This window comes from Thalia democratica, chromosome 9 (assembly GCF_965202585.1).
Source record: "Thalia democratica chromosome 9, ktThaDemo2.hap1.1, whole genome shotgun sequence".
NCBI lineage: Eukaryota > Metazoa > Chordata > Thaliacea > Salpida > Salpidae > Thalia > Thalia democratica.
Genome location: NC_139173.1, coordinates 23,297,851 through 23,323,201, shown reverse-complemented (window position 1 = coordinate 23,323,201; position 25,351 = coordinate 23,297,851). Strand labels below are relative to the sequence as shown.

Below are 25,351 nucleotides of genomic sequence, written 5' to 3'. Positions count from 1 at the left end.
CAATTACTAATAAAACAATCAGTTAAACAAAATAAAAAATAAAAGAAAGTAAAATGAATAAAATAAAACTGAACGAAAATTGACTGAATTTTGTGTTTAATAATGTACTATGAATCTTGTTTAGAGACATAAGAACAAAAAATATACATAACTTTAAGTTAACTTTTAAAAGGAGATAAACAACACTAAAAGCAAACGTGTGGATATTTGAGTCAAAGGTTACAACCTCTTTAAAGAAAGTAATTTAATATGCTGAAAAATTTTTACAAATTTTTTTTCAAGTATTTTGTGCTAAAAAGGTAATTATTATTTTATATTATAATTCAACTTGAAAAATAAAAATATTTCACATTTAAATAAACATGTTCCAAATCTTGTTAAGTTCGAAACTATTGACTTTTATTCTCAAACTCTATATTAGTTTAACAGCTACATGTATATTTAATTGATTCTTAAATAATACTCTTTATAAGCCTACATTAAAAATATAAGTTTATTTAAAAGCTTGATATTTTATATTGTTTTAATATTTTTGATAACAGCAGTAGCCTAATTTTTTTCTCAAATACTTCGATATTTTTTTTTTTACATAGAGAATGTAAACAAACGACGATGATAATTGTAAATATAAGGATTTTTTTAATCATGACTTAACGACTTAAACGCATTATAATGTTTTATATTTTTGTTGTTGAAGCTGTTTTTATACAGAGTCTTATTAGTGAACTATTAGGCTTAGATATTTAATATCTTTTGGAGTTAGGGTTCATTTGGTAGGTGCTCAAGCCCTCTATTTTAGTGGCATATCTAATTAAACAAATATAACTTTTTATTCATTCTTATTTTAATATCATTGAGTGTTTATACTAATTTGATTAATTCTTTTTACAAATTTTATACCCTTTTTTATATAGCCTTTCTACTTTTTTTAATTTTCTCTTTCTTTATGATCTTCTTGCTTATCAAACAAAAATTTTTTAAGGAAATCTTAAGTCACTAAGCAATAAATATTTCTTTGATGAACATGTCAAAAACAAAGACTAATTATTTTTAAGAACAATTTATTTTTTGATGCTACTAAAACTGAGTCACATTTATAGTCCTTTTTGGAACTTATCAGTTTTATAATAGTTTAAGTTTCTAAAAATAATAATTGTATAAACTTAGGTCGCACACAATTTTTCATTGAAATAATTACAGTAAGTGTTTTTATGGAACTTAGAAACTTATGATATTATAATAAAACAAATTCATTAAATACTTATGTGTAGTTGAGGTGACAATTTTTAACGTAATTTGCTCAAAAACCAGTATGACAATTTAATTATTAAGAAAACGCATTAGCACACCTCATAATTTTTTTTTAATTTTTTTGATAGTTATGAAGTATTTACATCAGAAAATGCATGCTACTTTTTAATTCTAATTTAATATATAACTATATTAACAATGGTTAGCTAAAAAGCTATTTTGTAATCAATAAATTTATTGTTTTATAATATTGGTTTTTGTATAATTTGTTTTGTTAAAAACGACTGTTTTGAGCTCGAAATTATTTTAAAGTATAAATAATAAAACTGGTGATTTGTGTTTTTGTTTTATATCGTTATAAATCCTTAAAAATACTTCTTTAAAAAAAGACCTCTCATTTTAGTAAAAATATTTGTCATTGAAATAAGATATCTTTTTGTAACAACGTCATTCTCAATTGTTCGGTTATACAATTTGCTTTAAGTCAGTTTTTTTTTGTTTAAAATGGTAACTTACTGTTCGAATAAATTTTCATAAGCATTTGAAATATTTTAAACACAAAAAATATTTAGTTGTGTTTAAACCAGGCTTTCCCAAACTCATTTACTAAATCGCCCCCTTTTCAGTAACTTGAAAAAAATCGCCCCCCACGATTTTACAAAGTAGTTTTTCTTTTGAGTACAAACTTTTAAGCTAAAAAAAGTTGTGTTCGAAATGTAATTTAGTCTTGTACTTCTTATGCACGCACTTTTGTGTTCAAAGTAGTTTACAGGGCTTGAGAAAATAGTTTACAGTTATTTTCTTAGAAGCCCAGTAAAGTGTATTAAAATACTTAATTATTAAAAAGCCTTGAGTAATCTGTAATCAATCCTGTTTAAATATGATCTGTTTTGAAACTTTTAGGTCAGTGGTGGACAACTTTTGTAGTCAGCAATTCATATTTACTAAAAAATATTTTCTATTTTCAACTCGTTAGAAAATGTAATTGCGGGCTGCATGATTTAGAAAAATTACAAATAAGAAAATTAAAAAACTCGAGCAAAGTTGTAATAAAATGATTTAGTATTATTGTTATCTAGGAAATACTTTTGTGAACTGAAAACGAAATGAAAGCGTATATCAAAATATTAACTATCAAAAAACTAAATTTTATTTATTTTGCACAAGTAGTTTTCAATTTACTTAGCGGGTCGAAATTCGACTGGATCTGAGCCGTACGTTACCAACCTGAAATCTTAACTTAAACCTGACATTTTAATAATATCTCATATAACAAGTTTCGGACATTTAGAAGTTAATACTAAGTAACTTATTTAAGCCGCAAAAAATACTTAAATTACTTTATAAATAGGCTTTTTAAAAATATCTATACCAGAGATTAAAAAAACTATAAAAGAATTAACAGTTTATTTTACACATAATGAAATAAATATTAAAACATTATTTCTGATCTAGTTAAAGGAAGTTTGACCGACTGGTTGATTATCTCACATGAAAAGTGGTTTCATCAACAGCTTCAGTTGATGCAGTAAATTTACTAATTTCAATGCTAAGATATATTGTAAGAAAGTTAGTTGTTAAGTTAAAAATTTAATTTTTAACTTTTTAAACTATTTGTTTCGTAGTAGAAATCCATGAAATAGCATTTGACTTGGAATAATCTTTAGGGAACTAAACCTTAATTCTAACAATTTTTTTTTTCTTTATTTAAATTCAAAAAAAAATCCAATGTTTTACAGTTAATTCTGTGAACAGAAAGTAATCAATTTAAAAAAAATTTTAACTAGGTTTAAAACTTTAGCCTACAATAATTTAACAGAGGAAAATAGTGAAAAACTAAAAGCTAGTGTTAAAGTATTAAAATAAACTAAGTATATTCTAATTGCTATTATATATTGAATTCAGATAAAACAAAAAACAGTTGTATTAATAGTTTAAAACTCCTTATATTATAACAAACTTTTGAACAATAATAAATCAAGTTAGAAAATAAAATTGTGTTTAAGAAACTTTTAAATGAAAAAGTAGAAGTCATTTCAAATAGAGACCTCAAATTTATACTCTTTTAAAACCAAAAAAATCTTTTTAGAAATAAAAACTTTAATGGTTGTCAAAATATTACAATCAGATAATAATTTTATAGTGATATAAGTTGTATACAGATTAAACTAGTAATAACAAAAACCTGTCAAATAAAGGTCTTTCAAACAAATATTTTAATCACTATGCTATAAAAACTTTTAGTGTAATGTAAAACAACGAATATCAACTAAAAAATTAACCAGGTCAAAATAAAATTATTAAAATCTTTAAAACATAAACCATTTAATAAATATAGTAGACTTCCGCTTGAGTTCGCACTTTGAAAAAAATCAAAAAGTGCAAACCCAAAAAATTATTACCATATTTTTTTTTTACAAAATGACAAATTTCATGATGTTATATGCAATGATGTTATGAATAAACATGAAATCCACTAAAACATAAAACAAACTTTCATTAAAAAAAAAAAGATCTATATAAGCTATTAAATATTATATATATTTTGTTTTATTAATATTTAGTTAGTAATAGACTTTACTTTAGTTAAATTTAAGAAAATATAAGTTTGCACTTTTTTTTGGGTAAAAAGTGCGAACTCAAGAGGAAGTCTACCGTAAATAATATTTTTTAGGCATTATGCAAACCTGTTGTAGAATAAATACCTTAATAAAGTTGTTATTAAAAAAAGACTACTTAAATACAATACAAACCAGGTTAAATAAGAAATACTTCAAAAGATCAAATAAAATTAAAAAACTTTCATAAAATAATGTCTGCTACTGAAGTCTAATGTAATGTGAAGGATGAGGAATATGACTGCTTGCAAGTTTTTCTAACCTGATTCTTAATTAGTAAAATAGAGCCTTAAGTCACCTCCTTTATAAATATCTAGATTAGACCTTTTGCTCAAGATGTTGATAACTGAACTGAAAGCTTTCTCAACAACATAGCTAGAAGGAAAAGCTATAAACAACAATCTAAATTTTTCTCAAATGACTGGATACTTTTGCCTTAGTTTTTGTTGAGTCCAAAAGCTTTCATATCGTTCTTTGGAAGAAAGTTCAAGGTCAGTTTGTATGTCTGAGAAGGTTTCCTGTAAGTCGTTTACTTCAAAAGTATTTGCCTCGAAGGGATCCATAATTTTATCTATATGATAGCTTTTTTGTGTCAAATCTAAATTTTACTACTTAATATGTTAAAATTTTTAAAAATTCCAGATTTTTTCCAGGTTTTTTTTTGCTTAAATTGTCAAATTCTAGGTTTTTACAGGTTTCTAGGTAAATTGGCAACCCTGTATAGTTTTATTTCTTAGTCTAACTTAGTGACTTTTCAAAAAGCAACTGGAAATATCATGAGGTGATAGTTAGTAATAAAAAACTTAGATTTTTACAAACCATTTATAACCCCAAATAACATATATGTCAGGTTATAAAATAGTGAGAGGGATTCCAATCGTCTATGATATATGTAATTGTTAAATATGGAAATATATAAATGAAAATATAGTATTTACTTAAAAGTAGGAGTCATAAGCACTAGATTTTTTTTTTTCATAAATGAAATAAACTTTTTTGTTTAAGTTTTACCTCAGGGTAAAATAATTAATAGTAAGCTAAAAATAGTAAAATAGCGAGAAAAAAAAGTAAAAATCTTATGACAACCCAAAATTTTAAAATCGCCCCCTTACTAGTTATCGCCCACCCTTTCGCCCCCTTACTAATTATCGCCCCCCAAAATACTAAAATCGCCCCCAGGGGGGCGATATCGCCCACTTTGGGAAACCCTGGTTTAAACCTATGTTCCTACAACATATAAAAAGAATAACTAGCATAAAAAAGCTCGGCAAGCTAGAGTTACTATTAGTATAAGGTGCTACAGGGGCAAAAACTGCGGCTATTGGTGACTTTTTTACAGCCGTTATTTTTTTTTTAATTTGTGAATTTTATTAGCATCTATTTCTATTTAGGACCACTTGCACTATCTACAGTAAGACCTATTTTAGTCAGTGTTGTCTTCTGAGCTGGTATTGTAAATATTTAGCATAGCAAAGGAACACTTTTCTGATTTTATACTTTCTCACTACACTATAACATAATAATTACTGTTTACACAATTCTAATAAATATATTAGATTTATTATATGTAAATATTTTTCTCTACTTGATCTAAATCAGAAATTTTACATATATTTCTATTAAAATTTACACAATTGGTTTTAACCTCAACTTAGCGGATTTTCGAAGAGCTGTAACTCATTAGTAAACTTCATCAGTTGCTTTTAGATTATCACTTCAGGGTTGCCACTCGTTTTCTCAAAAATTTTTCCAGGTTTTCCAAATTTCTTACAGGTTTTTTCAAGTATACATTTTTAAGTCTTTTTATAGTTTTAGATAAGTTAAAGGTAAGAAACTGTGTTAAATAGTATAAAAACATTGAAAAGATACTGTAAAGCTACTTTAAATACGTCTTGTAATAAAAATAAGATTTGTTGTTGACAAATTTTTTTTATTTATATGATAGATTTTTTGGGTCAAATAAAATTTTACTACTAAACATGTAAAAATTCCAGGTTTTTTATTTAGTGTTCGAAATTCCAGGTTTTTTTTCAAAAATTCTCGAATTCAAGGCTTTTTTTTGCCTAAATTGTCAAATTCCAGGTTTTTCCAAATAACGTGGCACCCTGTCACTTTATTTTGGTGTTTTTAATAATGTTTCTTGCATTATATAGTACTTTAAGCAATATCAATAAAAAAACATTCTGTTGACTTAGAAAACAAGTTGAAAAGCGTTATTTTAACCTACAGATTGGCTTTTATCGTTAATTTGATTTTAAATTCATGGACAGCAGTTATAAACAAAAAAAAATCTTAATCTTTATTTTAAGTATGTGGAGAGCGAGTTTGATTCAACTTGAAACTATTAGAGCTGCTAAAAAATGTGTTTTTTTTTTTCATCTTTGAAAAATATTACTAAAAAATTTCATTCTATACTTTTCTCGATAAATTTGAACGTTTTAGATTTAGCTATTTTAAAACATATTCTTTTACGATTACGAGTCTGATATTTAAGTCAACATGAAAAAGTTAAACATCATTTAATTAAAATGCTATCTAATAGAAATTTAGCTAAACGTCTACTATAAAACTGAAAAGTAACAAAAATTACTGAAATAATTTGGTCTAAGATATTTAGAATCAAATTGAAACGTAATACAAAATTTTGAACTTTCAGTTAAATTTAGTTGCACAATTTTAGTTTAAGAAACAATTGGATTGTTTATAACTTCTTTTAAAAATTTGTATTTTTTCAATAACCATTTAATATAAGTTAATTAGTGATTTAAAAACTAGTACAAGGTTGCCACTTATTTTTCAAAAATTTTTCCAGGTTTTCAAATTTCCTCAAGGTTTTTAAAAGTACACATTTTTGGGTCTATTTTTAGTTTGAAATTTAGTCTAAGGTAAGAGACTGTGTTATATAGTATAAAAACATTGAAAAGATACTGTTGCCTTAAATAAAAAAAGCAGTTCTCACTTTGCCCCTGGAAGAATAAATGTCCACTAGGATGCATCTGTTGCCCCTAAAAATTAAAATTTGGTAGTAGGGGTTAGTCTAAATTTTGTGTGTGGCAAGCACATAAATATAAAAAAAAAAAAAAAAGCTTCCTAGCTTTTACCACCGTCACGCTATATGTAATTTTCTGAAAACAACCCCTATGTAATTTGTATGGGACCTTAAATTTTGACATTCGAGTTTTTGGCTGAACATTTTTTCACATGTAGCAATCATCATAAAAACACATTCTATGCGTTTTTAGATTTTCTGTACTTTTTTATTGTTTTTAAGTTTTTTTGAAGAAACCAAGAAATTCCTCCGTGAAACTTTCTTCAAATTGTCTGAAAACGCGTAGAATGAGTTTTTCTGATGAGTGCTACATGTAGAAAAATGTTCAGCCAAAAACTCAAAGGTCAAAATTTTAAGGTCCCTTACAATTTACATAGGGGTTGTATTCAGAAAATTACAGAAAGCGTGACGGTGGTAAAGCTAGGAAGCTTTTTTTTTTTGTTTTTTAAAGTGATTTGCCACGCTTAGAAAGTTTGATTTAGCTTAACTCTAAGGTCAGGGCAACAGATGCACCCTAATGCCCACCCATTCCCAATTTTCACATTGAAAACACAACTTTTCAGTGCGAGCTTTTAAGCTACATGCCAGCACGCAACCTACAAAACTTTTTTTATAAAAACGACTTTATAAATAAACAACAACAGTTACACAATATCCAACAAGCAATTTAAAACGTCACGATTTTATTTGATGTAAGCAAAAAAGAGCAGTTTTTCAATTTTAGCCTGGCGGCCAGTTCATCTGCCTTCCCCCCAACACGTGCACGTGCAGATGGTAGACCGACTGGGCTCCCTGCTTGCCGTTGTTGACGACCACCCTGTACCCGTCGTCCAGCTTCTTCTGCGCCGCCACCTTGTTCGCCACCAACAGCAGGTGACCTAGACGCTTCAAAAAAATGTTTAATTGACAAATGACAATGATTTCATTGCTGTTACATGTTACTAATTAAAAGTTTTACACTTACAAATAACGAAACTGATTCCGGAGTTTAAAAGTGCAGGTAAAAACTTTTTTTTGTAGAAATAACGAAACTCATTTTAGCCGGAGCCTCAAAGTGCAGGTAAAAACTATTTTTTTGTAAAAATAACGAAACTCATTCAAGCCTGAGCTTAAGAGTATAGCTAAAAACTTTTTTTTTTTTTGTTTCATGACCATTTTAATCTGAGTTAGATAATTTGTGTATAGTTATATCTATTCATGCTTAGTCCTAGCCACCAGGTGCCCTAAATGCAGTATGCAAAATGGTTTAATACAATACTTTGATTATTCGGTTAACATTTTCTCACTCATGAATAGCAAAACTCATTAAAACTTACAAGTGTATTAACTCTTAATTTGAAAGACAATACTTCGGCCTGAGTTTTATTACAAGTATTCTCATTTTTATTCAAGAACCGATATGAGATCCTCTTATTCTTATTTTGCAAACAATGAAAAAAAGTTTTGTTGGAGCTTAATATTTTTACTTTATTAAAAAACCAAGTGAATGTTTGCTAGAATGTATGCGTGCAAGCTAACTAATTAAGCCAATAACTAATTGAAATTAAGACACTTTTTATAATTTACTTAAAAAAATTTTCAGCTTGATTTGAAATCTTCAAACAACAAAAAACAATAGAAAACTAAAAGAGAGATTAAATTGTATTATTAAGAGCAACATTAGTTAAAAATATCAATTAGTTACAACAACTAAACCAATGAAAATTTTTAGTTCCAATTAACTTGAGCTATAAATAATATAAAATATAAAAACCGTGTTTGTCACAAAACGGTTTTGTTTAGTAAACTGTAATCTTAATAAAGATTCTTTTTACAAAATGTTAAGTAACTTTTGAGATTTAAGGGATTTAAACTTGATTGTTGAATAGCACAGTGTATTTGCAATTGGATATTGAAAAAATATATATTTAATCTCATTTTAATAATCAAACTTCACAAAGCTATACAAATTATGAGCTTAAGGCTTCCAACAAATTAAAACAAGTTCTATGCAAAACTGAAATAGTTCTTATTGCACGAGATTGTTTAAATAGTTTTTGCTCAGATAAATTTTAGATTACAACAATTTTTTAAAACCAAGAAGGAAATGTTATAAAAAATAATTTCAAGTTAAAAAAGAAATTCCAGCAATAAATTAGCAACGATTTAATGGTAAAAAAATGTTTGTAGATTCTAAATATTAAACAATGTTTCCCTCTGTACAGCTCTTTAGTTACAACTTAAACTTGTGGAAAAACTCTTTTGAAGTAACTGAATGGCTCAATAATGTCCAAAATAAAACAAAAAATTCTTTATAAGTTTTGATATTGTGAATTTTTATCCCAGTATAACTGAAAAACATTTGATAAATGCTATAAACTTTGCAAAAAACACACTACAATAGACAGGGACATAAAATCAACTAAGCACTTATGTAAAACAATTTTAACTAAAAAACAGGATCAAAAATGACAACAGCAATCTATAAGACGTTCCCATGGTCTCATTCGGTTCCAAGTTATGCAACCTAATCGGACTATATGCATTAAGCAAGCTTGAACCTCTTACTGATCTTAAAGAGATATGCTTATATAGACATGACGGCCTTGTAATTATCCAACCAAAAAACAACCAAGACTTAGAAAACAAAAAGAAAAAAACAATAAAAATATTCAAAAACATTGGTTTTAAAATTGCGATAGATACTGGTGCAACTATATATAACTTTCTAGACTTAACATTGACCGTACAATAAAGAAAACCTACAAATTAGATGTATAAAAATTCCAATCATTTTTAAATTATTAATAAAATCCTACCAGCAATGAAAAAAATAAACTGATTAAATTATATAAAAAAATATATACTTTACATACCAAACGCTTTAGACAAATCAAATTTTAAACACAAACTGACTTCTACGGAAGATTTAAACAAACAGAAAAAGAAAAGAAACAGATCAAGAAAAATAATTTACTTCAATACAATATTTTGCAAGTCACAGGGTTGCCAAATGTATTTGGCAAATTTCCTCCAGGTTTTTAAAAGTACACATTTTTGGGCCTATTTTTAGTTTAAAGTGAAGCATAAGGTAAAAATCTTTGTTAAATAGTATAAAACCATTGAAAAGATACTCAAAAGCTATTTTAAATGTGTTTTTTAACAAAAACATTTTTGATGATGACAATTTTTTTATCTATATGGTAGATTTTTTGAGTCAAATCGAAGCTTCACTACTTGAAATATTAAAATTGTTAAAAACTACAGGTTTTTGTAATGATTTTTGTTCAAAATTCCAGGTCTTTTTTTCTAAATTCCAGGTTTTTTAGCCTAAATTGTCAAATTCGAGGTTTTTCAAGCTTATTCCAGGTGTTAAGGTTTTTTGGCAACCCTGAAATAAGTAAAGAAAAATGTAGGGAAAATATTTTTTGAATTAATAAACAAGCACTTTAAACAAAACAACAGTCTAAAAAATAATAAATAAAAACAATTGCAAGTTGTCGTTTCATTGCATGAGTAATATAAAAATGTTAACTCAAGGACAAAAAAAATTTAATAATATAGTAAAAACTGAAAGTACTAACACAAAAGAGTCCTTCTGCAACTGCAGAAACAAAAACCTATTTCAACTAAAAAACAAATGCCTTACCAAGAACGTTACTTATAAACTACAGTTACCAGAACATAATAATTAAAGGAATACGTAGGAAGCACTGGGGGACCTTCTAAAACAAGGTGGTATGGCCATATTTGAGATATGAAAGTCAACAAGAAGAATGGCATCGAACAGTCGAAATATATTTGGAAATTTAAAAACAACAATACTGACTACATTATTAACTGGAACATTTAACATCACATTGGAGAAGTAAGGAATCCGCAGAGAATCTGCAAGACTCATGGGAAAATGGAAATAGCGAACGCTGACGGGGGAACTTCTTTAAATAGAAGGAACGAGTTAAAATGTTAATGTGTTCATTTTAAAAAGCTTTGTTTTAAAACTTGAGAAAATTTGATAAATACACCACTAAATCAACTTGTACAAGCAAATATTAAAACCAACAAATGTAACCTATTTCAAAGTTACAAATAAAAGCCTAGTTTGTAATTACGATAGCTATTTTTTATTTTTTTATTTAAAAACAGTTATTCAGTCTAATGCTTTAGTTGCATTTTTTTTTTGTTCACAAATTTAACAAGCCTACTATGTAGGTATATTTATTTTTTTTCAGGTTTTTAAAATTATAATATTGTTAAGTAGCTTATATTTTTTAAACCTTAAAATAAATTAACCTGGTATTATCATTACTTTTCTAAATAGATACCTTTAAACTATAAGTTTTATTTTATTTTTTTACACATAAATGCCAATTTTATTTCAAGTTTAGCCTAATGTCTTCTTGCATGTTTATGTAAAAAAAATATTATATATTTAGTTCAACTGATGATGAAAAATCGTATTCTTAATAAAATTGAAAAATTTAAATTGATCATTTTCCATATTTTTAAGTCGAGAACTTTACTTTTAATGTGATCTATAAAATAAATTGAAAGTATACAATAACTTAAATCTGAAAAATGTAAGTTAAACAAATATAAAGATACTATATAAATAAACAAGATGTTAAAAGATAAGCTAAAAGTCACTACTTTAATAAAAAACATTAAAGTTAATTACGTAATTTAGTTGTAATTTTATTATGTTGTATTTTATTTGGTTTAAAGCTAATTTTTAGCCATATCTTAAAGTTAAGATTTTAATTGTAATAGATAATTTTTTAAATGTGAAAAATTGCAAACATTATGCTAAAATATTAAAAAATATTAAATTTGATAGTCTACATTTACAACCATTCATAATTATCAGAATTTCTAGTTTCATGCATGTAATTTGAAAATATAATTTTAAGTATTATTATTATTATTATTATATTGTTTATTGTGCAATGTTAGACTCAGGCATCAAAACCTGAGCCACTTAAACATGACACACAAAAAGAGAAAAAGAAAATAAACTTATATTCAAAACTTTAAGATAAGTTATATATATAAACATAACTTAAATGAAAACACAAAGTTAAACACAATATGATATACAAATGAACTAAATTAAAAATTCAATTCAAAAATTCAAACTTATATATTACTTAGTACACACAATAAAGAAGTTTGTCTAAATCATCGCTTACAAAACAAAATTCATAATTAAAAAAAAATTAGTAAACTAAAAGTTTGTAGGGGGGAGGCGTAGGGAAACGAATATTTTTTCTTTTGTTTTTAGTGGAAAATTAGAGAATTTTACTAGTATTTATTGTATTTAAATCAAATCTTTTTAGCTTTATACGAAATTGTTCTACCCTCTCACAAGATACTATATCCTGAGGTAGTCTGTTTCACATAGCTTTTGCTCTGTGAAAAAATGCGCCTTGCCACTGACTGTTTTTAAAATCATGTTTACATTTTATTTTAAAATTATTTCCTCTTAGTTGATATTTATTTTGGGAAAAATTAAACAACTGGTTAAAAAAATTTTTATATTTGCCATTAATAATTTTGTAAAGAGTTAATAAATCAAATTCCCATCTTCTATATTCCAGTGATTTCAAGCCAAATTTAATCATTCTATCATTATATGATGTGTAAGATATGTTGCAACAACTACAAATATGACGGGTAAAACTTCTTTGCACAGATTTAATTTTGTTAATATCCTTTTTTAAATGGGGTGACCAAATTTGGGTACTAAACTCAAGTTTAGGGCGAACGTTTGTTTTAAATAGTTTTGTCAGAGTTGAAGCAGAATTAGTTTTAAAATTTTTTAATATCTGATAACATGTAGTTTTTGCGATCTTATATAAATAGTTGATATGTTCATTCCATTTTAAATCTTTGGAAATATAAATTCCCAAATCTTTTAAAACTTTAATTTCTGGTAACTTGATGTTATTGATTAAGAGGTCAGATGGAGAAGATTTTTTTTTGTTAATGGTTAGAATTTTACATTTGCTATGATTTAAGTTTAGTTTTCTTGTTTTAAACCATATGTAAATATTATTTAAAGATAGTTGTAAAGAAGTATTTGACTGACTAAAGATTTTGGCATCATCTGCAAATAAGCTTAACTCACTTTTAATATCAATGTTTGAACAAATTTCATTAATATAAATTAAAAAGAGAAGGGGACCAACTACACCACCTTGTGGTACTCCACTGTGGATTGTTAAAGAGTCAGAAAGCGTATTATTGATGAGTACTCTTTGTGATCTATTATTTAAAAAGTTATCAAACCAATCAACCAAGCTTTTATGTAGCCCATACTGATTTAAAAATTTTAATAATCTTTTGTGTGATACTGAATCAAAGGCTTTTTGAATATCCGTATAAACTACTTTAGTAAATTCATTTTTGAGATAAGGAACTAACCAAGAATGTAAGCATGTTAACAGTTGAATGGTTGATGAGCGGTTTGGGACAAAAGTATCTTAAATTCATTTAAAAAACACAACCAAGATATTTTTCTTTATAAAAAATATTCATAAATTAAAAATTAATGGATATTTTTCGAAGTATTTTACAGTTCAAGATTTGATTAGTTTTGAAGGATTGAGAAAATAAGGATTATAGAAACTATAAACATGAACAAAAACCTTTGTTTTAGCTAATTTCAGTAGTATTTACTTCTCAAATTTTAAAATTTAAACTTTTATTTTAAAATTTGATCAAAAAAACTTTTTAGAATAAGAGTTTAAGTAGGCAATATATTTTCTATTGGTATATGGTCGAAAACTCAAAATAGAGTTAGGGTTTGGGTGAGCAATTTTTCTAGTCTGCGGGTCAGATTTACTGTAAAAATTCTTTTATGGGCCGGAATTGTTTAAAAAGTCCTAGTAGTTCAAAAAATTACAAAACACAATTAGGTTTTTATCTACAAATAAGCAGAGACCTAATATTTTGCTTGTTGGATTAGACCTGGCCCGGGAATCGCATGTTACCTATGATTTCAATAAAACTTTATAAAATATTAATTACCAATTCGTTTTTACAAGTGTAGATTTCAAATAAAAACTTTCTTTTTGGTGGACTATATTTATCAAAATAAAATTACAGACAACTCCTGTCTTAGAGCGTTAAGTAATTTTGAAAAACTGTAGGATAAAATTTTAAAACACCCATTATAAGTAAAACTACAATGTAATAAACATTTAGCAAGTACTGTTGCCTAATATAAATCAATTTAAGGTCAAAGAAAAAATTTTTATAGTAAAATTTTAACTGTATTTGATTTGAACAAGATACCTTTAAGCTTAAAAATGTGTTTGGGCCAGAGATTTTTGTTAGCTGGGTGGTTGGTTGTAATCTACTTAACTCTACTTTATATGGTACTATGTTGCTTTTTATACATTCAAACATTGTAAAATCATTAAACCAAAGTTTCAAAAACTTAAAATATGACTTACAGAAAAACAAGTATTTTAATTATTAAAATCAAATTTAACATTGAAAATGCAATAAACATTGAATTACTAATAGTTGATGAACTATAAAATTTATTTTAAAAACAATGATCAAATTGAAAATATATGTAATTTAGTAATTAGTTAGTAAAATAACATAAACACATTATAAGTTAGCAGACATACTATTAAACATTCACATACAAAAGCTTTTAAAAAGTTTTGTTAAACTTATAAAGAGCAAATCAAGTAAATCTCAGCAACTAACGCTTTCATCATCAGCTTGAGCAGCTTGAAGCATAGAAATTCCTTTTTTGGGAATCACCAAGAAGTGTGTGGGTGCTTGAGGACTGAGATCATCAAAGGCTACACACTGTTTGAAATGAATTTATTAAATTTAAGTTAATTAGTATACTTATTTATGTTAATACTCTGGTATGAAATATAGTTCAAATAAATTACTACAAATAAAATATGAATTTTGCTCATATTGAAAGTATGATTAGAGCTCAAGCTCATGGTAGACTGAAAAAAGGTTTTAGTATAACTAAAATGTGTCCATCACAACAAGGAAACTTTTAAGTTTTAATTTAAATTAGTTCAAAATATAAAGTGATATTGTCAGACATTAAAAATTGAATAATTGCCATAGCAAGACTTTAATCAGAGTACATCGCACAAACTTCATTGTAGTTATTAAATTTTAAGTTTGTCCAAGAGTGTGTTCACACTGCTAGCTACTATACAAATTAATAGAATTAAAACTAAAAATGTTCGTTCAATTAGACTTTTTGGCTTAGGCCAGTGCTTCTAAAAGTGTGCATAAATCTGCATTTCTCAGAAACATTATAGAGCTGTAAATTTTTTTTAATACATAAGATCTTTCTTCTTTTTATAGAAAATATTTTTAACTACTTTTAAAAAAGGCTTTCTATAATAACAAAACAATCATAGCTGAAGTATATTTATTTTTTAGTGCAATTAATTTACTTAGTTGCATGGTATGAACATGACTACTTTTTGTGGCTAGTGCTAGTGTTGTATATTCTTTTAAATTTATTTATGACACAAATTTACTAATTGATTTTTTTTTTTTGGGTCGGTGTCAATAATAAATATGCTTAATTACATGTTTTAATTTAAACACTATGACAGATGTAAATTGTAACTATTTAAAAGCTTCTTTTAAAATATATAAATATTATATAATGCAGTTGTCCAGAATTTAAGCATTTGGGCCATAAGGAGGGTCCAAAACTTTTTTTAAACCAGTTATGGTCTTTTTTAAAAAGATCAATTTATAAACTATTAATGCTTTTTATAAAACAATATTTTTAAACTAGTTTATTAGATATTTAAATTACATTTAAAAAAAACTGTTGCTAATTTTTTATGAATTGTAAAGTTAATAAACTACAACCTTCTTTTTTTTCATTTCCTATGCAACTTATTTCAAATATAAAGATATTTTGTTTGCATTAAACAAAAAACTCTACAGTATGAGTTTTATTTTTATTTCTATTGTTATTTTCATTTGAAAAATAAGCATTTGAAAACAAAAATAAACAATTTATTGTTTTCATTCAAAAAAAAAATACTAAAAACTAAAAATATCTTAAAAACAACTATTTAATCTTAATTTAGTATAAGACTGAGATAGTTTGAGAAAATTTTTTAGAACTTAATAAGTAATCTTTTTATGAATAAATCTTTTTCATTATTTTTTTTTTCCATAAACAGACATATTAAACTCTTTAACTTTGTACCCTTATATCTCAAATAACAATTTGAATTTTAAACAACAGTAAAATGCAAATGCTATCAAAGTTAAACATCTTTAAAATGAGATCAACTTGTAAAAATAAATGCTATATTCCCTTTTTGTCTTCCTTGAAAAAACAAATAAAAGTTATAGCAATCAATTATAAATGTTTTACAGATTTACTAAAATTTGTAAAATATTTACCAAATTGGCGCTAAACTATCAAAAAAGGCTTTAAAACTGAACTTAAATGTAGATTATAAATTAATTTATTCAAAATAAATTAAAACGTAAACAAAAATTTTAGTTAATTTTTAAGTATACTAAACTGAAGAACTAAAGTTAATGAAACGGTTTAAAAAAGATAGAAACTAATACAGTAAACAATGTATAATAAATTTCTTATCTATTACTAAATGAATTTTAAACAAATAAAACATTTAATAAAAATATAAGATAGTTTTATTCAACATAGCTTAAAAATATTATCAACATTTAAAACATAATTTCAAAAATTATGTTTTAAGTATCAAGCTAACACTTTGAGAAATTTATATAGGACTTTTTTAAGCAATAATAGAGAAACATATCTTGTTGATTTTGAATTTCATTTGGCTCGTTTAAACAAATTCTTCATCTTAAGCAAATATACTTTATATATTTTATAGATAAATAGCATAAGTATAATAATTTAAACAACACACCTGTTCATCTTCATAGATAAAATTACATGGAATTTCCTTTCTTAATATTTTTGCAAATACATTGTTATTGTCATACTCAACTGTGCTATTTGCACCTTGAGCTTTTTCAACCTCACTACTCATTACAATCTGTTATCAATATTCAATTTGAAACTAATTATGTTGATATCTAATCAATGTTTTCTAACATATACAATAACAGAAACTAATAAACTTATCCTTTTAACTAAAACCAAATTTAAATAAATTATCAGTCTACATAATTTGTTTTCAAAGTTTATAAGCAGGGTTGCTAAGGTTTTTTTTGTAGGTTTTATATATATAAGTTTTCCAGGCTGTAGGGATAGGGATCACAGCACATTTTTTTGGTCAAATTCTAAAATTTTTATTAGTACATATGATTCAAATATGTTTTTATTTCATTAAGAAGAGTCTAAAAAAATAATTGCAAAAAAAATAGTATGCTGCCCAAAAAAAAACACTAATTTCAACCCCAAAAATCATATACTTTTCATTTTTTTTTTTGACTTAAACAGTAATAAAATCACTTATACATGTCCTAGACTTAAAATTTATATCTTCGATGAAAGCTTATAATTATAGGCATACATTAAAAAAATTTCAACTGCTTTTGATTTATTATGATATGATTATTACACAAAATATGCAAATTTTGTCTGTAAATTGTAGTTTTTTTTAATTAAAGGCAAATTTTTCTTTTGTTTCACATATATTTTTTTTTAATGTAAAATGTGTGGAGTCAGCTATCCATAAAGATATTACTGATGAAATGTCATCTCATAAATTAAACACATCTAAGCAACCAGGATGTGGAAGTCGTCAAACTACTGCTTGACTCAGAATTTCTAGTGACTGAACTTGAGGCACTTTCTTACTTAACTCACTAGGTGACACAAACTTTTTTATACTTTGTTGATTTTAGCTCTCAAAAAGACCTTCTTAAGAATTCCTAAGCTGTATGAAGATCTCCGTAATGGAATAATGAACACTTTGGATGCCTATGTGATACATAATCCACATAAGATGTTTAAGCCAAATTTTGAGTTGTGTAACAAAATTTTCTTAGCAAGATGTGTCTGCATGCTGGCCAAGTTTTTGATTTCAAACAGGTAGAGAGTATGAACTTGGAACTTTTGTTTGTCAAATCCACCACATGCTACTGAGCTCCACTTATTAACTACTTAAGAACTGGCAGGACTTCCAACCAATAACTAAAACCTGAAAGGCATCTTGCTGGATTTGGAAAATGTGCAGCAGTGGCAAACTTTAGGAACAAACGCTTCACAGCAAAAGGGATAAGAAATGACTGTACATGACTTATATCTGATTTTATTTGAAACTTAACATGAAAAAAATTTTGATAAAACTGTAAAATTTCTAAACAAGATAAGGCAAAGGTGGGTAGCAGAACAATTTTTTTAAAACTTAAACAGATACAAAAAATTTAAAAGGGAAAGAAAAGGGATAAATGTATGCAGAAGCGTCTCAAGTTGTGTAAAACGGTGGGGTGGGCCTGTAGTGAGTGTGGAAGAGCTGCCTACTATTTTAAACCCCATCCTTATCAAAATGATGTTATTGTTTGTACTGAGTTAATTTAATTTAAAGAGTCACACAAATCCAAAGTGTTATACAATCCACAACTTTTTAAAGTAAATGGTAGTACACACAAGGAAAGACTCCTAAATTTATGTGCCCTTGTTGCAGATGATGATGAGTGTTTTCAGTCTCTCTCTGTGTTCATTACCAACAAACGCTGATGCAGCATTTTAACTGTAGGGGCTTCTTCCCCCAATTAACAAAAAAAATGGAGATATTTTGGTGGGACATTTTATGCCACATTAATTAGTGAAGGATCATCAGACACATGGTATAGTGCTACTTGTGAAACTAAAAATGATGGTGAGACATACAAGATGAACCACATCATGAGAGTTGGAGATGGAAATAATTTGAAGTAGAAACACCCACCTAAACGTGACCTGCTGAACTTGCATATAGATTTTATTCTTGATTGTAAAATTTAAGGGGAATCGAATATTTCTAATGAAAGATACATTACTTTTTCACTGAGAAACCATATCCAAATAGATTTTTTAGTAGAACAGATGTCTTTTACTGAAAGTTAAATGATAGTTTTTTTTAATCTTCAATAGTATTATGTTTACCAAATTATTTCAAACAGATAGTCCATTAGATTTTATCAATTATGTGACAGTTTATTTATACAAAAATTTCTATAAGTACCAGTCATTTTGAAAACTGTCAAGTGTTAATACTAGATGATGTTAGTTTTGCAATTTTCTTCATTTCTTTTTAAAAGTTTTTATTTTTCTTGAATTAACTTATTGTTCAATACCATACAACATTATCTTGCATAAAATAAACTATAACTTTTTAATATTTTGTTAATTTGTTGTAATGCTAAATAAATAATTATTTAGAGGTTTTTTAAACACTTAAAGTTAAATAAACTATGACATCAAATATCACGCTAATACACATGCCTCATCACCTAAATTTTCAAAGGTAAGTAAGTGTACATTATTTTTTTTATTAAAATCACTAACAAGCTATTCTTTTTAATTTTCCAAAAAGCACCATTTTACTGACAAAATTTGCATACTTAGAGTAATTATGACATCATAATACATCAAAAGCAGTTAATATGTCTTTAAATCTATGTCAATAAATATAAGCTTTCATTTAAGATATAAATTATAAGTCTAGAACATGTATAAGTGGTTTTATTACTGTTTAAGTCTAAAAATCAAAAAATATGTGATTTTTTAGTTTGAAATTAGTTTTTTAGCTGCATACTTTTTTTTACAATGTTTTTTCTTTAGATTCTTCTTAATATGTTCATATGTACTTATAAGTCCAGCAAACATCACCCAAGTACTCCCTACCCACTCCAGGTTTTTTAAAAACCAGTTTTTTAGTACACTTTTACAGGGTTGCCACTTGTTTTTTCAAAAATTTTTCCAGGTTTTCCAAAGTTCTTCCAGGTTTTTAAAAGTACACATTTTTGGGTCTATTTTTAGTTTTAAGCTAATTTCTATATAAGAAACTGTGTTTAATAGTATAAAAACATTGAATAGATACTGTAAAGTTACTTTAAATGTGTTATTTAATCAAAAAAATTTTGATGACAAAAAAAATTATTTATATGATATATATTGTGTCAAATCGAAATTTTACTACTGAAAATGTTAAATTATTCAAAATTCCAGGTTTTTCCAGGTTTTTTTAAAATATTTCAAATTCCAGGTTTTTCCAGGTTATTTTTGCCTAAATTGTCAAATTCCAGGTTTTTCCAGGTTACCAGGTAAAGTGGCAAACCTGTTTTTAGCATTATTAGATTTAAGGCAAAAAACTCTCTTAAATAGTATAACGATATTGAAAAGATACTGTAAAGCTACAATACTTTAAATGTGTTTTTTAATTTATTATTAATGTTATGTTTTTTACAATAGAAATTACTTGTAATCAACCAAAATCTAATTACTTTACATGTGAAAATTGTTTAATATTCCCAGTAAAGTTTTTTAATGATTTTTGTTCAAAATTTCAGATTTTTTAAACTTAATTGTTAAAATCCAGGTTTTTTTAGTATTCCAGGTTTTTGGCAACCTGTACGTAAATAAAAAAACAAAGCGTAATTTTAATAAAACAATTACTTTTCAAATTAGCTTTTGTTTTACTGACAAGATTTGTAAAACAGATATTAGTGCAATGGGCAGTCAAGTTTTACTGAAACTACTTACATTGTATAATTCAAAAAGTTATTAAATTAAATGATTAAAGAGTAAAATCAAAAACTATCATTAGATGTGTAAAATAAATCTTAGAAAAAACATATTTTTCAGTTGAAAATAAAAAAATGTTTAATGTAACTTTTTTTTTTGAGTTGGAAAAGATACAATGATATTAAATTATCATATAAATGATAAATATGTTTACATGATAAAAGCTTGGTTTTATACTGATATGAATGCTACTTAAAAAGTATTTGCATTGACAGGGCTTTCATACAATTAAAAACAAAAATAAAGAAACCTACAAGTACATTGATCAGCATAGCAACTTTTAGAGGCAAAAAGGTTACATGACTATTCAAATTCAGACAATTCAAATTCCGACAACTCAAATTCCGACAATTCAAATTTGGACAATTCAAAATCCGACAACTCAAACTCAACAATTTAAATTCCGACAATTCAAATTCCAACAACTCAAATTCGGACAATTCAAACTACAACAATTCAAATTCGGACAACTCAAATTCCAACAATTTGAATTCTTACCATCCAAACTCTAACATTTCAAATTTTTAAACTCAGTTGTGGCAATTTAAATTTTGATAATTTAAATTCGGACAATTAAAATTTGAACAATTCAATTTCCAGCAACTTAAACTCCGACATTTAAAACTTGAAAATTTTAGTTTTGACAATTCAAATGTCGACAACTAAAGCTCCGATAAACAAAACCAACATTATAAAATAAAGCTTCAAGATTTATCTATTTTTATAGCAAGTAACCTCGTGTTAGTTTTTGCTATAAAAGCTTTGACAGCATTAAATGTTTAATTTATTATTATTTTAAATAATAAATTTTAATTTTAAAATAAATACAAAAGATAATCAAAGTAAAATTATATTTTATAAAAAGTTTAACAATAAGAATTTATTTTTATTTCAACTTTTGGTTGTATACCTCCATACTTGTCGTTTTTAAGCGATGTGTTTTGAAATTTGTTAAGTTTTTTTTTTAGTCTTCAAGATGTTATGTTGGCTATTAATCTCATTTTGTTATAGAGTAGGGTTTGGCAAATTTGAGTTGTCGGAATTTGAATTGTCCAAATTTGAGTTGTCGGAATTTGAATTGTCCGAATTTGAGTTGTCGGAATTTGAATTGTCCAAATCTGAGTTGTTGGAATCTGAATTGTCCAAATTTGAGTTGTCGGAATTTGAATTGTCGGAATTTGAATTGTTGAGTTTGAGTTGTCAGAATTTGAATAGTCGTGCACCCAGGCAAAAACTACCTTGAGTTGCATTAAGTTGGTCTGAGTTAGCTTTTGTTTTTGAGAAATTTATAGTTTAAATGAGCAAATAACGGAAAATTTACTGTCAATCTAGCATAAAACCAAATAATCTTTCTTTTCTTTTTAAAGTAAAAAACATATTTAAATAAAATATTAACAAAATGATTTAATAAAACACAATATTTTTAAAAAAAAGTATTTTAAACCAAAAAAACTGGATTACAATATAAGATTTTTAATGTTTTTAAACTAGCTTGAGTCATCCAGACAGGGTTGCCACTTGCTATTCAAAATTTTTCCCAGTTTTCCAAAGTACATCCAGGTTTTTTGGGTTTTTTGGGTACACCTTTTTGGGTCTATCTTTAGTTTAAAGTTAAGTTTAAGGTAAGAAACTGTGTTAAATGGTATAAAAACATTGAAAAGATACTGTAAGGCTACTTTGAATATGTTTTTTAATTTAAAAATTTTGATGATGAAAAATGTTATTTATTTATATGATAGATATTTTGAGTCAAATTGAAATCTTACTACTGAACAAGTGAAAATTCCAGGTATTTCCAGATTTTTTTGGTAATTTTGTTCAAAACTCCAGGTTTTTTTGAAAATTTCCCAAATTCCGGTTTTTCCAGTTTTTTTTGCCTAAAATGTCAAATTTTAGGTTTTTCCAGGATTTCAGGTAAAGTGGCAACCCTGGCCAGAGTTTAAAAACTCATTAAGTTGGCTAAGTTAAGTATAAACTGAAAAAAAATCATTTAGCTTGAACTACTTAAAATTACTTAAAAATAGTATTGAACTTTAAAAACACAATTTTTAAGAGAAAAAACTGAATTCAAAATAAAACTATAAGAAAATTCAAATAAGTCCAAGTCTTTAAAAAAAGTTTAAACTAACCTTGTTTGGCCTGAGTCAGTCTGAGTTATCCTGAGTAACTTAGGTGTGTCATAGCTAGTTGAAATTTTGTGTTTTCAACCATGTATAATTTTATTAAAGTTTGTTAAAAAACAAAAAAAAACGCTCGAAATACTTGGTTCAACAACCTGGTGCACAAAGGAACTTTTGCTTATCAAGTCACATACCAGGTTACCTTTTAACTTCTTATCCAGGACTAATATAAGGTTTCTTATTGTAAATTTTTATTGGAAATAGATGATACAAAAATTGACTTTGTAATCATTATAATAACTACTTTATTAAACTCAACTTCCCAAATTCTTAATGAAAATTAAAATTTATACATCCTGATTTCTTAAGATAAGCAATAAAGTCTAGATTTGAGCAAAAGTATTACTCAAAAGAAAATTTAATTAGAAATTAGATTGAGTATTGTACTTCCCCACTAAAAAAACTACTATTAATTTTAAATTTGCACCGGCTGCAAATCTAAACGCTTTTGATTAGCTATTGTTCAGCTTAGCTTTATTTTAATTTCTTTTTTTTATGTTGTTTTTTGTTTAATTTTTTTATGTTTGGGTAAGGTTGGTTAAGGATGGCTCATAGGTTAAAAATTTACAAAAACAATCTCAAAATGTTTGGTCCTAGGACATGGTGCACGAAAAAAACCTTTCGGTTATTAAGTCGCACACAACGGATACCTTTTAATGTGTTGTCCAGGATGTTAATAAAATACTACTTAATTAATACTTCACCTCATTTGCATAATGTTATGAATGAATAATATTTCAAAACTTTACAACTGCAGTTGAGTGATAAAAAATTTCTACTTTGGATTTTTTTAATTGACTTTGGTCTTAATTTTTACTATGTTTGTGTTATAACTAGCTTTAATTGTTTTAAATACTTTTCATCACGATTTTAGGAAAGCAAAATCAAATCATTGAATAATTTTAGTTGATATATATATATTCTTTTTAATAAAACTTTTTAGTTTTCAAGACATTTAAATAAAAGTTAAATACCAAAATAAACTTCATTAAATAGTTTGTTATCATATCATACACAGTTTAAAATGGATACTAAATATTTCTTGTATAAAAAATGAATATCACGTATCTACAATAATTTTTTTTATCAATGTTCTAATTAAACTAACAACAAAAAACTTTATTCAACTTTAAAAACTGTTTAGATCAACTACTGTTTATTACTTTTTTTATTTATTTAATAGCCATAATTAATTACTCTATGAAAAAGAATAAATCAGGCCGTAAGTTTTCATACTTATCAGTTACTACTCAAAAAGAACTACTTTCCGGGTCGGCTGCAGTTGTAAAATTTTGTAAATTTTTCCTTATATAATATTATGCAAATGAGGTAAAGTAACAATACAGCAGTATATAAATTATATCTGATATATACTATCCGCGTCAGTTGCAAATCTAAGGCACTTCTGATTAGCTACACGACTATTCAAACTAGGACACTTCAAAATCTTTAAAAATTCTTAAGGGCCACAGTTCAAATGATAATATATATTTAAATAATAAAAGATACAAATGTGCGGCTTACTTGTCCTGGACAAGACGTTAAACTGTACCCAAGTGGTGTACGACTCGATAACCGAAAGGTATTTTCGTGCACCAGGTCCTAAGACGAATTTTTTTGAGCGCTTTTTTGTTGTTCAGTAAACATTGTTGTTACTATTGTCTACAGTAGTATTTTTTTTTTTTGAAAAAAATTAAATACTTTTTGAGATATGGCTAGAATAAATTCTGTTAAGTGAATTTTAAATATCTAAAAATATATTCAAAAATTTCCAAAAAAATCTTATTTGAAAATTTATAAAATCTACATAGGTATTCTTTACTTTTTTTTTAATATATGGTTTTTTTAGGTTGTGGTCTCTTAAATATATTTTTACGAATTTTTCCTGTCTAAATTTGAATTGTCATGTAACTTCATGAAAATATTCCCTTGTTTAATTTCTACGTTAATAATACAAACCGAAAAACTTTTTGTTATATAACCTTCACAATAAATATATAAAGTTCACATAGTATAAATATTATTTTAGAAAATATCCGCTTTATAAATTCCTTTCTGAGTTTACGTTGTATCTTTTTTAGGTTAGGTTCAAACTTTCAAAGTAAAGTTCTGTTTAAATTTTAGTTCTAACTTAAATTATTAGTTTTAAGTAAATTTTTAGCTTAACTTATTAATATAGTCGGTTGTAATGAAACAGATATAATTACACCCAAACTTGTTTTGTTTAACCAAGTTTGAACAATACATATCTTAACTTAAAAAATGCTTCTACAGGTTTTTAGAAAATTATAGATATATTGTAACAGTACATTTAATGTTACTTAGTAAAAGTATATATTTAATGTAGTTTAAAACTTTAAAAAAATGTTTATAAAACGACAAATATTATATTTAACTTTATAAGAGTTTTTTATCAAACATAGCATTGTCTTTAACTGACTATAAGATTTTTTTTGTACGTGGTGAACTATGTACACAATCTATTATAAAATATCGCAGTTAGTTACAATTACTCTACCTACTTGTA

At 26.0% G+C, this 25,351-nt stretch overlaps 1 protein-coding gene across 1 annotated transcript; it reads right to left on the bottom strand.

Annotated features, from left to right (window-relative positions):
* Positions 1 to 7,570: 7,570 nt before the first annotated feature.
* LOC145843892 (adenosine 5'-monophosphoramidase HINT1-like) lies at positions 7,571 to 16,942 on the bottom strand. The gene is made up of 3 exons (XM_082951156.1): positions 16,818 to 16,942; positions 14,620 to 14,724; positions 7,571 to 7,803 (listed from the first exon to the last, which is right to left on the bottom strand). The coding sequence occupies exons 1-3, from the start codon at positions 16,938 to 16,940 to the stop codon at positions 7,639 to 7,641; spliced, it is 393 nt and encodes a 130-aa protein (XP_082807282.1). The 5' UTR covers positions 16,941 to 16,942; the 3' UTR covers positions 7,571 to 7,638.
* Positions 16,943 to 25,351: the final 8,409 nt, after the last annotated feature.

Bases quoted from the DNA above. Each gene is read 5' to 3' on its own strand.
- LOC145843892 (XM_082951156.1), bottom strand. From the start codon at position 16,940: ATGAGTAGTGAGGTTGAAAAAGCTCAAGGTGCAAATAGCACAGTTGAG. The intron at 14,725-16,817 runs GTGTGTTGTTTA...CATTTCAAACAG, and splicing joins TTATCTATGAAGATGAACAG to TGTGTAGCCTTTGATGATCT. The intron at 7,804-14,619 runs GTTAGTTGCTGA...ATTTTTTTGAAG, and splicing joins CTCAAGCTGATGATGAAAGC to CGTCTAGGTCACCTGCTGTT.